Source organism: Pan troglodytes, chromosome 9 (genome assembly GCF_028858775.2).
Source record: "Pan troglodytes isolate AG18354 chromosome 9, NHGRI_mPanTro3-v2.0_pri, whole genome shotgun sequence".
NCBI lineage: Eukaryota > Metazoa > Chordata > Mammalia > Primates > Hominidae > Pan > Pan troglodytes.
The window spans coordinates 22,083,739-22,097,807 of NC_072407.2; the positions used below are offsets into that span (position 1 = coordinate 22,083,739).

At 37.5% G+C, this 14,069-nt stretch overlaps 1 protein-coding gene across 1 annotated transcript in view; it reads right to left on the reverse strand.

Moving 5' to 3' along the window:
- TPH1 (tryptophan hydroxylase 1) overlaps window positions 1-14,069 on the reverse strand; it is a 28,852-nt gene that overhangs the window by 8,446 nt on the left and 6,337 nt on the right. Inside the window, exons 3-7 of the mRNA XM_009460029.5 lie at window positions 9,963-10,146; window positions 7,262-7,362; window positions 3,488-3,555; window positions 3,141-3,337; window positions 469-604 (exon numbers count right to left, since the gene is read on the reverse strand). Coding sequence (XP_009458304.1) covers window positions 469-604; window positions 3,141-3,337; window positions 3,488-3,555; window positions 7,262-7,362; window positions 9,963-10,146 — 686 coding nt within the window. The remainder of the gene's footprint in view (window positions 1-468; window positions 605-3,140; window positions 3,338-3,487; window positions 3,556-7,261; window positions 7,363-9,962; window positions 10,147-14,069) is intronic.

Below are 14,069 nucleotides of genomic sequence, written 5' to 3' on the forward strand. Positions count from 1 at the left end.
GCAAGGCCTTCCCTGATCACCCTTTTCAAAACAGCAACACACACACACACTCCCACCCACCTACACTTTCCTCCATCCCCCTTTCTCAGCTTTATTTTTCTCCATGGGACTCAACACCACTCGATGCAACATTTGCATACATTTACTTGTTTGTTTATTATCTGTATCCCCCACTGGAATACAAGGTTTATGCAGGGAGAAATTTGTGTCTGATTTTTTTCAGTGTTACATTCCCTATGCTCAGAATAGCAGCTAGCACCTAATAGGTTGTCAATTAATAATCATAATGGCTAACACATATAGAGCATGGAACATGTATTTCATGCCAGGTACCATTCTAAATGCTTCACATGTGCTAATTTATTTAATCCTCGCACACCAAAAAAAAAAAAAAAAGAACCCATAAGGTAGATGCCATTATTATAAATAACCACTTGATGAATTCCTGGCTGAAATAGAAGTACTTACGGCTCTGGGGTATAGAAGGGATCTGAACTGTGTCTCACATATTGAGTGCAGTGAAAAACTCGAAAGGCTAAACCTGATAAGAAATCTCTTGGTGATAAGTAACCAGCCACAGGACGGATGGAAAAACCTGTACGCTCTGCAAAGCAAAGGAGAAAACAAAGAAAATCTCTACCAGAATAGACCCCTGACTGCAGCATTTTAGTTCTGCTAGTGGCACCAAGTAACACGTTGATGGAAGGCATGGAAACTATAATTTATCATATGCATATTAAGGGGAACTAATTATTATTAAGCACTTGCTATGGCCAGGCAATGAATTAGACCTTTTACATATCACATCTCCTTTCACATTTACAACATGACTTAAGGATGTTTCTCCTTATTGTGACAACTATGAAATGGAGGCTCAGAGACTCAATAATGTGCCCAAGTCCACACATTAGTTGATAAAGGCAGAATGAAAACTCAGATTTCCTCATGCCATACAACACCTTGCTGTCTCCCTTAAGGGGTTATACTATCTCCTAGATAATCTTCTTTTTGTAAAAAATCACTAACAAGATGTATTCATTTAAATCAGAACGATTTTTGAAGCTGTGCCATTTTTAGCCAGTACCATCTCTTGTAAAGTAGTCCCTTTCTTTTATCTAAACTGGATAGTGCCCTTCCATCTCCCAACAGCCAAGACTGCATGCATACTGTAAAAGAGGCCTGCCACTAGGATTCAGTGGTTCAGGAGACCCCTGTAAGCCCTAATCTTGGCCTTCATTCCAAACCCTCACAACTCTGGTATTCCACTTCCATCAAGCTGTGTTGTATTTGGATGCTCCCATTCTGATGGGCAGACTGCACTGTCCGGTAAAAATTTCCATAGTGATAGAAATGTTCCATATCTGTGCTGTCCGGTGAGGCAACTACTAGCCACATGTAGCCATTGAGCATTTGAAATGTGGTTAGTGTGACTGAGGAACCAACCTCTTGATTTACATTTATTTTAGTTATTTAAATTTTAAACAACCAAATGTGTCTAGTGTCTACCATATTTAATAGTGCAGATATCCCCTTCCAACTTTTGCTTGAACTTTCTGTTAGTTTTGATTTCTCTTTGGTATTTGACCTTGAAGCATTTTCAGCAGCACATCCTGCAGCCAGCCCAGGCTCCAGACCCTAAGAGATCAGCTTTCAGTTTTGTGTGCATAACAAAGCGTTTCCTCCAAATCTCATGCAAATTTGATGTTACAACTTCCGTAGCATATATTTGTCCATCTTTATAAGTCCAGCAATGTTATGTGCATTGGTTCTCTATCATCCTTAATCACTATTTCTCAAAAGTTTAGTTTTTATAGAAACCACTTACATAATTTCTTCCCTTGTAGAAACTGTATTGCTCTTTCCTGTTTATTTCTTCTAGTTTTGTGTATAGTTGTTGAAAACTGTTAAGGAGTTTAACAGATATGTAGATTTTTTTAAGTCTATGAGAGAAACTCAAAGACAGCAATTTCAGACCATGATGGAAATAAACTAAACTCTCTTGAGTCACAGCATAACTGCTTTGTTTTCTCCACTATGGTAATCTGCTGAGATTATCTACTGAGATAAAAGGGAAAATTTATACTTCTTAAATATTGTAAACCCTTGAAGATAGATCACTGATCATTTTACTTCCTATACTAGCTAGAAAAAAGTAAAGAGGCCTGGACCAAACAAATGTAAAGAACTAAAAGGAACAAAATTGTCCTTACCCTTTGTTTATGCCTCTACTAGCACCATCTTTTTTCTTGCTAAAATTATAAAATCTTAATGTGGAAAATGTCTTCAACCTTCTCCAAGATGTTTGAATCTCCTCTACCAAATAATGGGTGTGGAGCTTTTGCACGAACACCCCCATGGATGAGGAACTAACCATCTCATCAGCCTATTCTATTTTCAAATCACTCTTTAACAAGATATTCTCTATTCTAGGCCAAAAGCTTGAAGTTTCTATCCAACAGTCCTTTACTTTAGAGTCGCACAGTAATCCGTCTGTTATAAAGATGGCTTTCAAATATTTAAATAAAGCTATAACAGCCCCTAAATCTCTAGGTTAAACACCCTAAGAGTTCTTCAAATTTTATATGTGATGCAATTTCAAATCCCCTTATAATTCTGCTCACTTTCCTCTACCTTGGCTGCAGGTTATGATTATCCTTCAATGTGGTGCCCAATCCTGGATCCAATACACCAGGACAGAGTACGGGAAAATTCTGACCTCCCATATCACTACTCTTTATTCCTCTATTAAAAATGCTGTCATTGTCAGGCGTGGTGGCTCACGCCTGTAATTCCAGCACTTTGGGAGGCTGAGGAGGGTGGATCACTTGAGGTCAGAAGTTCAAGACCAGCCTGGCCAACATGGTGAAACCCCATCCCTACTAAAAATACAAAAATTAGCAGGGTGTGATGGCAGATGCCTGTAGTCCCAGCACTTTGGGAGGCCATGGCAAGAGAATCGCTTGAACCCAGGAGGCAGAGGCTGCAGTGACAGAGGCTGCAGTGAGCCAAGATGGCATCACTGTACTCCAGCCTGGGCAACAGAAAGAGAGACTCTGTCTCAAAAAAAAAAAAAAAAAAATGCTGTCATGATCAAAACAGAGTTCAGCAACTCCCTTACAAAAAATTAATTAGCTTATTACCTTTTAAAAAGTTGGAGACATCTTCCAATTGTGGGATATTATCCTCCCGATATCCACAATATTTAGAAAGCAAAGGTAAGTTTTTGAGATACTCTCTGCAAGCATGGGTTGGGTAGAGTTTGTTGAGCTCTTGGAATACGGTTCCCCAGGTCTTAATCTCCTCTTCAGTGAATTCAACCTTTGGAATGGGGTCTCCACTAATGAGATAAAGGGAAGGAGTTGTTTTGAATTAGCATTTAATAAATAGTGGCACTTATTTCACTTTCTACTTACCAAATGAACACAATTTATTCTATTCACTTATTTTATTATCTCAAAGTTGACTATATTTTTTAAAATATACTTACTGTTTATAGTTCATAGCCAAGTCCGCAAAATACTTTCGACGTTTACGGTAGACATTGTCTTTGAAGCCCTGATAATTAAAGATATGTTTTTAAATATCCATACTAAAAAATACTTGACAAATGGTATTTGGGAAACATTTCATTATTACTAGAGCTATTATATTAAAGGGCTACATAATTGATACTATGAGCAAGCATTATTTAGAGATTTATGATCATTTTTATTTTAAAGTCAATGTTACATGACAGCTTTATACTCCAGTAGCTACAAAGATAAAAGATATAATGGATACAAAGATGGAATTGTGCCTACAAAGATAAAACAGTTTAAAGAATAAGTAAACCACCATCCCAGTTAAATACATGGCTCTTTTCCAAGGGTGAGGGTTTTTTTCCTTAATCATTTGACTATATCTTGTTATATTTACCTGTAATAGTAATTAATAATAAAAAGTAATTAATATTTGAAATAGTGACTTAACTGAATCTAGTCTTAGATTTTATCACAAAATGCAAATATATTTGCCATTTGCAGAAACAATGATGATTTAAAAAGCAGACAAAATAGTAACATTAGAATTTATACTCATGAAAAAAATTTTTTTTAGACAAAATGGCTGAGCATGGTGGCTCAGGCCTGTAATCTCAACACTTTGGGAGACCTACGAAGGAGAATCACTTGAGCCCAGGAGTTTGAGACCAGCCTGGGCAACAAAGGTTTTGTACAAACCCTGTCTGTACAAAAAAAAATTTTAAATAACAATTATAACTAGCCAAGTGTGATGGTGCATGCCTGTTGTCCCAGCTCCTCAGGAAGGTGAGGCAGGAGGATGGCTTCAGCCCAGGAATTCTAGGCTACAGTGAGGTATGATGGTGCTGCTGCACCCCAGCCTAGGCAATAGAGGGAGACTCTATCTTGAAAAAAAAAAAAAATCAAAAATCAAAGCCCGGAGAAAAAAATGCAAATAATGGGAAAGAAGGGGACATCTGAAAAGAGAGAATGAGACTCATCTCTTTAATACAGATCTATGAGGTAGCACAGATTTACTATGATTTGTGCTAAAATCTGGAAAAACAGATATGAACAAAGCACAGTCTGGGGCTTAAAGGAGTTTACATGAACCTGTTATTGTAAAATGATACAATAAATGTCTCATCATATTGTACAGAACGACATGCACACTTAAGACGATTGTGTGGTTCAGGGAAGGCTTCCCAGTGATGACTCTCGAGCTAAGACACAAAGGAAGAGTGGAAATAGCACAGTGATTAAAACAAACAAACAAACAAACAAAAAAAAGCAGCATGTTGTGCCTAAGAAAATACAAGCAACCCCATGTTGCTCAAACTTGGAGAGTAAGGCAGAGCATGTTGAAACTAGTTGGTGTCTGCAAATTAAAGGTCCATTAAGGAGCTTGGAGTTTAGCCTTGGGTAATGGGAACCCACTGGTATTTTTTAAATAACTTTATTGAGGTATAATTCACATACCATAAAATAACCATTCAGTGGTTTTTAGATATTCACAGAGTTAAACAACCATCTCCATCATCTAATTTCAGAAAGATTCTGTCACCCAAAAAGAAACACCATGCTCATTAGCAATCACTCTCCAACTCCACCCCAACCCTCCTCAGCTCCTGGCAACCAGTAATCCACTGTCTATTTCTATGTATTTTTCTATTCAGGACATTTCATATAAAAGGAATCATACAATATGGGACCTTTTGTGACTAGCTTCTTTCATTTATCATAATGTTTTCAAGGTTCATCTATGTTGTAGCACATACCAGTATTCCATCTCTTTTTATGGCCAATAATATTTGCTTATATAAATATACCATACTTCATCCATTTATCAGTTAATGGATGTTTGGGTTGTTTCCACTTTTTTGCTATTATGAATAAGGCTGCTACAATCATTTGTGTATATGTTTTTGTAGGAACATATATTTTCAATTCTTTTAAGTATGTACCTAGGAGCCATTGGTGATTTTTAAGAGAGAAGATGAATAATAGTCATATTGAGGTTTTAGGTCATTCTAATGAGGATAAGGAGGAGGTGTTTGAAGGTGACAAGGCTAAAAGAAGGGAGACCAGTTTAAGGGATGTGGTAGTAGGGATGAATAAGGAACACATTTAAGAAATACCTAGGAGGTGAAAATCAGCAGGACTTAGTAGATCAGTAAAACTGATGTACTCACCTTTCCATAAACATGCCCCAGATTTTCTTGCCTCTGAACCTTTGCTCATATTGTTCCCTCCTGAATTGTTCTTCCTTTCCATCTCTTATCTCCTGAAATCTTTTATGGCCCAATTGAAATGTCGCCTTTCTCTGATCTCTTCAGCTAGAAGTGTTTGCTCTCTTATGTGTATTTTGAGGCAATTTTTTTCATGAAGCAAAATTTTCACCTAGTGCACTTTTTACATTTTATCTTGTGTGTGTTTATTTATATATGTGTGCTTTAGCTTTTCAACTAGACTACATGCTCCTTTCTGGCAAGTACTGCAATTAATTGCAATAGTTATTCAATAAGATTATAGAATAATTGGACAGATCATCTAGTGGCTGTCTAAGGTAGTATAAAAAGGTCACATTCACACAGCTAACACATGAGAGAAGCTACATTAAAGCTCTGGTCAGTTTAACTTCCCAATTGCACTCTCTTCTCTCCTCCCCTCCCAGAAATGCTCTAGATTTACTAATTCTCCAACTCTTGCCTGTACTGTACAATTTTCTCAGGAAACAACTTCCTAGTTCATCAACTGCCTAATAAACCAATCATGGTGGGCAGTGTGGGTGGCAAGTCTTTCTCTGGCCCATTTTTATTTATCTCCCTTTCCAATAACCCATGCTCATTTAAATAAAAACTGATTGCAGATGCTGTCTTCGTTTTAGTATAACCTTTTGAATAGCTCTTAATAATAGGAATGCTGGGCATGGGACAGATTATTTTGGAACAAATGAAGCTACATGTTTTTCAGGCAGTTAGTCTCAATTCCACCAATATGGAGGTCTACTAACACTTGTTGAAATCTTTTTTTTTTTTTTTTTTTTTTTTTGAGACAGAATCTCACTCTGTCGCCCAGGCTGGAGTGCGGTCGCGTGATCTTGGCTCACTGCAAGCTCCACCTCCCGGGTTCACGCCATTCTCCTGCCTCAGCCTCCCGAGTAGCTGGGACTACAGGTGCCCACCACCACGCCTGGCTAAGTTTTTTGTATTTTTAGTAGAGACGGTGGTCTCCCTATGTTAGCCAGGATGATCTCGATCTCCTGACCTCGTGATCCACCCGCATCGGCCTCCCAAAGTGCTGGGCTTACAGGCGCGAGCCACCGCACCCGGCCCACTTGTTGAAATCTTGATTAAAACAATGTCTCATTTAGTCAAGAAAAAACACTTTCTCTAAAAAAGTTGCCCTTAATTTTTAGTTTGCTTTAAATTGTTTTTATAAAAAATATTTATTAAACATACTTACTGGGTGATAGTTTATGCCTGTTATCCCAGCACTTTGGGAGACCAAGGCAGGTGGATCACCTGAGGTCAGGAGTTTGAGACCAGCCTGGCCAACATGGTGAAACCCCATCTCTACTAAAAATACAAAAATTAGCTGGGTGTGGTTGTGGGCACCTGTGATCCCAGCTACTTGGGAGGCTAAGGCAGGAGAATCACTTGAACCCAAGAAGCAGAAGTTGCAGTAAGCCGAGATCGTGCCACTGCACTCCAGTCTGGACAGCAGAGCAAGACTTGCTCTTAAAAAAAAAAGAAAATACTTACAGGATGGTCTGCATCTAGTTCAGATCCATACATCAGAACTCTGTTGGCACAATGGTCCAGGTCAGAAATCTTCTTTGGAAACCAAGGAACAGTTTCCATACCTGTAAAATTTAAAATAAAATAAAATAAAATAAAAACCACTAAAAGTTGAAGAGATAATCTTAAACAAGACAATAAAGAAGATAAAATTAAATTTAGTTGGATGAGAGTTTTAATTTTAGCTTGTACATCAAGGCAAGATTTATACGAGTTAGGTAAATTGCCCTATTTCTAAAAAGTAAAATTTATTCAAAATTTCTGAGCTTTAATTTTTTTTTGAGTCTTCAGGTTGATGTCTAAGTTTTGGAGAAATACTGTACTTTAGAAACAGACTGAAAGTTTTAAAAATGCTTAAGCTACATATTTAGTTATTCAACAAAAGCAGAATAAAGATGCACAACTTTATTTACAGACCAAGGTACAAACTTAATAAAAACTTCATTTATTTTTGCCGATGGAAAAGATCTTAGAAATCATTTGTCTTTGCCACCTTGATCTTCTCACCATTCCTCAGACACGCAAGCCCTCATAAGACTATGGGGTTTTATAAATGCTACTTTTCTGCCTGGAATAGCTATTCCACTCCCATTCCCTGCCGCACCCTACCCTTCTGTTTTCCTGAGAATATCCGTCACATCCTTCAAGACCCAAATCTAATGAGATCTTCTCATTCCGCAAAGCCTTCCCTCACCCTGTAGGTACAGCTAATTATCTGTCCCCTGGGTTCCCGTGATGTTATGTTTCTCTCTAAAGGCTTTTACTATGTTTTATTATAATGTACCTGTTTATATGTCTGTCTTACATGAAAGACTGGAAACAACTGTAGGGTGGAGACTATATCTTTTTGTATCCCTATTTCTTAGTAGAAATATCTGTCACAAGGTTGGTGTACCCTAAATATCAACTGAACTATCTCGTCATCTATACATCTCTGCATTTTACAGATGAGGTAATCAAACTCCAGAGAGGTAATTTATCCAAGGTAACTCACTCCTTTAGGAATACAGAGGACTAGAACTCAGCTCTTCTTGCCCCAGCGTATTGCTCTTTCTAACATATCCAGGAGTGATATTCAAGGGATTTAACAACAAATACAAAAGGAGCAGTAATCACTCAAAATAGACATCAGCAGAGTCCTAGGCTTCTGCTCTGCAAGGTGTTAACCCTTTAGTTGTTAATGATGGGTGTGAGACTTCTGGTGGGGACAGTATCTGGAGCAACAGAGGCTTCAGGCATGGTGAGGAGCCCTCAAGGGACTTGGGGAAGTAGCTCTCTGCCAGCCAGAAGTGGAGCTATATCAGTATTTTAATAATTATATAGCTGTACGAACGCATAGCAGATGAATAGCAGTCCTGATTACACCTCAAATATTGTGGACATAATCTGAAGAGATTATTTTAGATTGAGTACCATACATAAAATGTACCTAAATTATCTATTTGTCTTTTGCCTCAAGTGAACTCCAAGGATTTTTTTTACCAGTAGAGATCTTAACCTTTATCTTTGCTACCTGAGTATCTGAAACTTCAAAAGGCTTTATTGTTTCCCATTTGCTTTTGGAAGGAATGCTGTACATCAGTTGTTCCTGATGTTTTTGGCACCAGGGAGTGGTTTTGTGGAAGACAATTTTTCCAAGAAGGAAAGATGGGGAGGCAGGAGATGGTTTCATCAGGCATTGGATTCTCATAAGAAGCACACAACCTAGATCCCTCGCACTCGCAGTTCACAATAGGGTTTACGCTTCTAGACAGAGCTTAGGCGGTAAGGATCGCCGGGCCTGCTGCCCACCTGCTGCGGTGCAGCCTGGTTCCTAACAGGCCACGGACGAGTCCCCTGCTATACATATTGTGTGTCATTTCATAGTTGTCAGCAACTGTCAACATTCTCAACAAATTTAAATATTCATTTACTATCTGCTAGATGACAAGTCTTTTGAGACTTACTAAGTGCTCAGGGATTGTGAATTATAGGTTTGTCAAATCAAGAAATGTTGATGATTTGGAAATTGAGAGATAATCAATTATCAATTTCTGATTATGCCAAATTGTCTGTCTATCTTTCTTTTTCTTTCTTTCTTTTCTTTCTTTTTTCTTTCTTTCTTTTTCTTTCTTTCTCTCATTCCTTTCTTTTTTTTTTTTTTTTTTTTTTTGACAGGGTCTTGTTCTTTCACCCAAACTGGAGTGCAGTGGTACAATCTCGGCTCAGCTCTACAGCCTCAACCTCCTGGGCTCAGGTGATCCTCCCACCTCAGCCTCCAGAGTAGCTGGGAACATAGATGCATGCCACCATACCTGGCTAGTTTCTGCATTTTTTGCACAGACTGGGTCTCTCCATGTTGCCCAGGATGGTCCTGAACTCCTGGACTCAAGTGAGTCTGCCTCGGCTTGCCAAAGTGCGGGGATTACAGGCATGAGCCACCACACCCAGCTGTTTCTTATACTCAAGATTTTCTTTTTCATTTCTGTTACACTTGATCAAATGTTGCTTTATAATTTTTCTTTGGTATCTGGAGCAACTATATTTTGTGTTCCCTTCGCTACCAGATTGTAAGCAATTTGGAGAGCTTGTGTTTTATTATTTTAATGTCTTCAAGATAAATATAAGGCTGGACACACATTAGGTGTTTCATCTTCTAAGTAGTATTTTCACATTTTGAACTTACCATCTTCCTTCAAAGTAAAATTATCTGGTGGATTCACAGAGAGAACATTGGTATGAGACTTCAGCAGATGAAAAATATCATTCAATTGTTCTCTGTTGATGTCACAGTCAACAAAAATCTCAAATTCTGAGTTTCTTCTTTTTGATTTTCGGGACTCGATATGTAACAGATTCACATGCTTCTCCTGTGTAAAGCACAGGGAAAGGATTTCATGTAACTGCCTCAAATGTTAATAGTCTTTGAGCAGGCTACTTTAATTACCACTAAAAATCAGATTCACACTTCTCAGAACAGCAAAGGGAAAAAGACTGTTTTTAGTGCTGCCAACAACAAAATAATTCCTTCTTAAAAATTATGTATTAGAAAACTTTTCAAAATTCATCCCATCCTCCAGAAACCAATAAAATAACACACACTAGAGGTCCTTCAGATGTCAGAATTAATCAGAATTCAAATCAAAATATTATTAAGTTTCCTAGGTAAGAGGAATCTTTTGAAAATTCTCATAAATAAAAGCTAGTTTTCAAAAAGTGATACCAATGTTAGTCCTGGAGAAAGAAGAGTCTCCCTTTCAAAAATCCATTTAATTAAATTAGATGAACAGCTTGAGCACAGAGTATTTAATACCTCAAATCTCTTAAGCTACAATCTTAGTAACAGCTGAACCAGATCTCCTCTTCTGACCTCTCCCAAGTCAGCCTAAGATGGGGGTGCTCTGTGTATAAGTGTGGGAGGAGGGTATGTTCTCTTATCAATTTGGGTAGCTGAGGAAGAGTGCTGGGGACATGATAATGAAACATGAGCACTAATCACCCTATAGTTTTTTCATCTAAAAAAATGAGAAGGTTAGAGCAGATAATCTCCAATACTAACCAGTGCATCCTAAAATAACTTAATGAACACCTGTGTAACTAGGTAAGGGCTGTGAAGAATATAAAGGGAAGACATAAAGGAATTTAGAATCTAGTTGGTGAACACATGGAAGATTAAGAAAATAAAGTAAAGAGTGTTCGGATGCAGGTGCTCAGCAAAGGGAAAAGCATTACGACTTAAGAGAGAGTAGAAAGTTTCATGGAGCAGGTGGGAACTTAAATGAATCTTAAAGAATAGATAGAATAGGCCAGGCGTGGTGGCTCACGCCTGTAATTCCAACACTTCGGGAGGCCAAGGTGGAAGAATCACTTGAGCCCAGGAGTTCAGGACCAGCCTGGACCACATAGCAAGACCCCGTCTCTACAAAAAATAATAAATTAGCCAGGCGTAGTGGCGCACACCAGTAGTCCCAGCTACTCGGGATACTGAGGTGGGAGGGTCACTTGAGACCAGGAGGTTAAGGCTACAGTGAGCTGTGATTGTGCCACTGCACTCCAGCCTGGGTGACAGAGTGAGACCCTTTCTCAAAAAAAAAAAAAATATTATCAGGGAACATGAGCTAACAAGAAAGAGGAGTGAGTGATAGAAGATGTTAGAAAATTAGAATAGGCAGGGTTTATCTGGGAACATAGAATTTATCACAGAATCAATAGAAGTCAGTTACAAAATATATTGGGATTGATCAGGTGTAAAGAAGAGTTTCATTTCATCTATTTCTTATAAATTTTTACATTAATAATGCATTTGTAAATATTTTCTAAATGATGACTTGAATAAATATAAAGCCAAACTATGTCTTTTGAGAAAAAAAAGATGCAAAAATGTCAATCATTCCTAAATTAAAATCTCAATGGAATTTGGTGAGGAAATGTAATTAAATAATTTCCAAGTTCATCTGGAAGAAAAATATGGTCTGGAAAATTCAGATAAAGTAGAAGTAGTAAGTGAAACATTCCCTATCAGACATTTCAGTTACAGAAACAGAGGCATAGAGAGGTTAAGCAGTTTGGCCAGAAGCACACAGGTGACAAGTGTCAGAGCCGGAATTCAAATCTAGTCTGTCCAGCTCCACAGTCCATGTGCTTAAACACTATGCTGTAATCCTGTTGCCCAAGAAAGGAAGAGTCACAAAGGTGGATACTAAGGCTCTTCTTCAAACAATATTTACATAATCTTAATAATAAAGACACTAAAGATTGACAGAGCCAAAAACCGGGACACAAGTACATTGGGAAGACGAGTGGAAAGGAAGTTGAAGAGGCCATCGGAAGGGGAGTTGTGTCAAGAAACCTAAATTTTTACTTCATTGTTGAAAATCAATAGATAATTACCTATAATTCTAGAAATCAAGAAGTAGAAGCAGAATAAGCATATAACTTATAAGTGTGGAAGTAAATATTAGAAAAATAGTTTAAAGAGTTGAAAATGGTTGCCTCCACTAGGCAGGGGATAACTAGGTTGTCTCCACTAGGCAGGTGGAGACACACCTGGAGAACACCATGTAGCAGTTAGAAGAATGAATGAGATGTTCACACAGCAGCGTGCATAGGCCTTAAAAACACAGTGCTGGATGGGAAAAAGAATCTTTATAGCACAATATGATTATATAAATTACTAATATATGCACACACAAAGACTACATATTCTAAAGTGCAGACAAAGTAATTCAATGTACATATCAAACATGAGAGCAGCTCTCTATCAGAAGAGAGAAATGGAGATAGAATTCAAGAATGAAATAAAACAGGAAGAGGTTGCACAAATCAACAATGATAGTGTACATGTGATTTAATGAGTGTGATTAACTCAAGCTTCTGCACACAAGGTTGCAAAAAAATTAAATGGAACTTTGGAATGAAGAGAGATGGAGCAAAACACTACTTTTTTAAAAATATGTTTTATAGTACAGGTTGAGTTGTTTTTAAGCTATGCACAATTATTCTTCGATTAAAAATGAAATTTTAAAAAAGTTGATGGAAGAAGACATACAGGTATTTTATTTAAAGACCCAAAGGTAATCAATAGAATAGCTAAAAGTAATAATAAAAGTATCAGATTTGGAAGGACTGGGAGAGGGAAGGGAGGGAGGTGGTATCAGTATCATTGTTCATAATAGAAAGTAAATGAATATAGTGTGAAGTTGATAACTTGAAAAGACATATAAGAGCAATGTTTAGATTTAATAAACTCACCACCAAAAAAACTAACGGCCAGAAATAGTTAAAAGAGGTTGCCTCTAGGGAGTGGGACTGAGAATATGATATGTGTTAGGTAAGAAAACTGATGCTTTTCATTACAAGCTCTTCTAGACTATCTATATTTAAGATTTTTAATTCTTTGAAATATTCTTTGCAAACAGCTATATAATAGTATGTCATATGATTATTAACATAGCTAACATCTATTGTTCACTTACTTTGCACTGTACCGTCCTAAGCATTTTAGAGATATTAACTCTACTAATGCTCACAATGACCCTATGAGGTAGGTAGAGTTCTCATTTTCTGGACATAAATCCTGAAGTGTGGAGAGATTAATCAATTTGCCCACGATCACCCAGGTAATAACTGACAGAGCAAGGATATGAATCCAGGTGGTCTGTCTCTGGAGACCAGAGCTTAACCACAGTGGTGTTCTGCTATCACAATTCAACATCCCCTATATTAGGACAAGTGGCTTATTTATAATTTTTAGTTCCTATAAACAATAAATCTTTCTGTGTCCCTGAGCCCTTAAACTCAGTTAGGTCCCCCAAGTTCAATGCTGTCAGAATATCTGGTACTTCTGTTTCATGTCACTTTACACATAGTAATTATTCACTTACTGCAGTTGTTTGTTTAATGTTGTCTTCCCCACTAGATTATATACTCTGTGAGGACAGGCACTGTGTTTACTTTGTCCAGCTCCACATCCTTAGTGTCTGGTGTGGTACCTGACACATAGTAAGGACTCAATAAATATTCGTGTTCTGCCTGACTGATCCATATTTTTAAGACAGATTTATGAAATTAGAATTATGGGTCAAAAATATGAACATTTTAAGGCTCATAATACATATTACCAGATAGTTTCCCTACATGGTACACAAATTTATCCTTGTGCCAAAGGTGCATTGGAGGGTAACGTACCTCCAATGCAATGAAGTTCTGACAATAGGAGACACTGTCATTACAGAATCTTTGCTACATGAAAATAATATCATTAAATATACTATGACTATATCATTAAATCTCA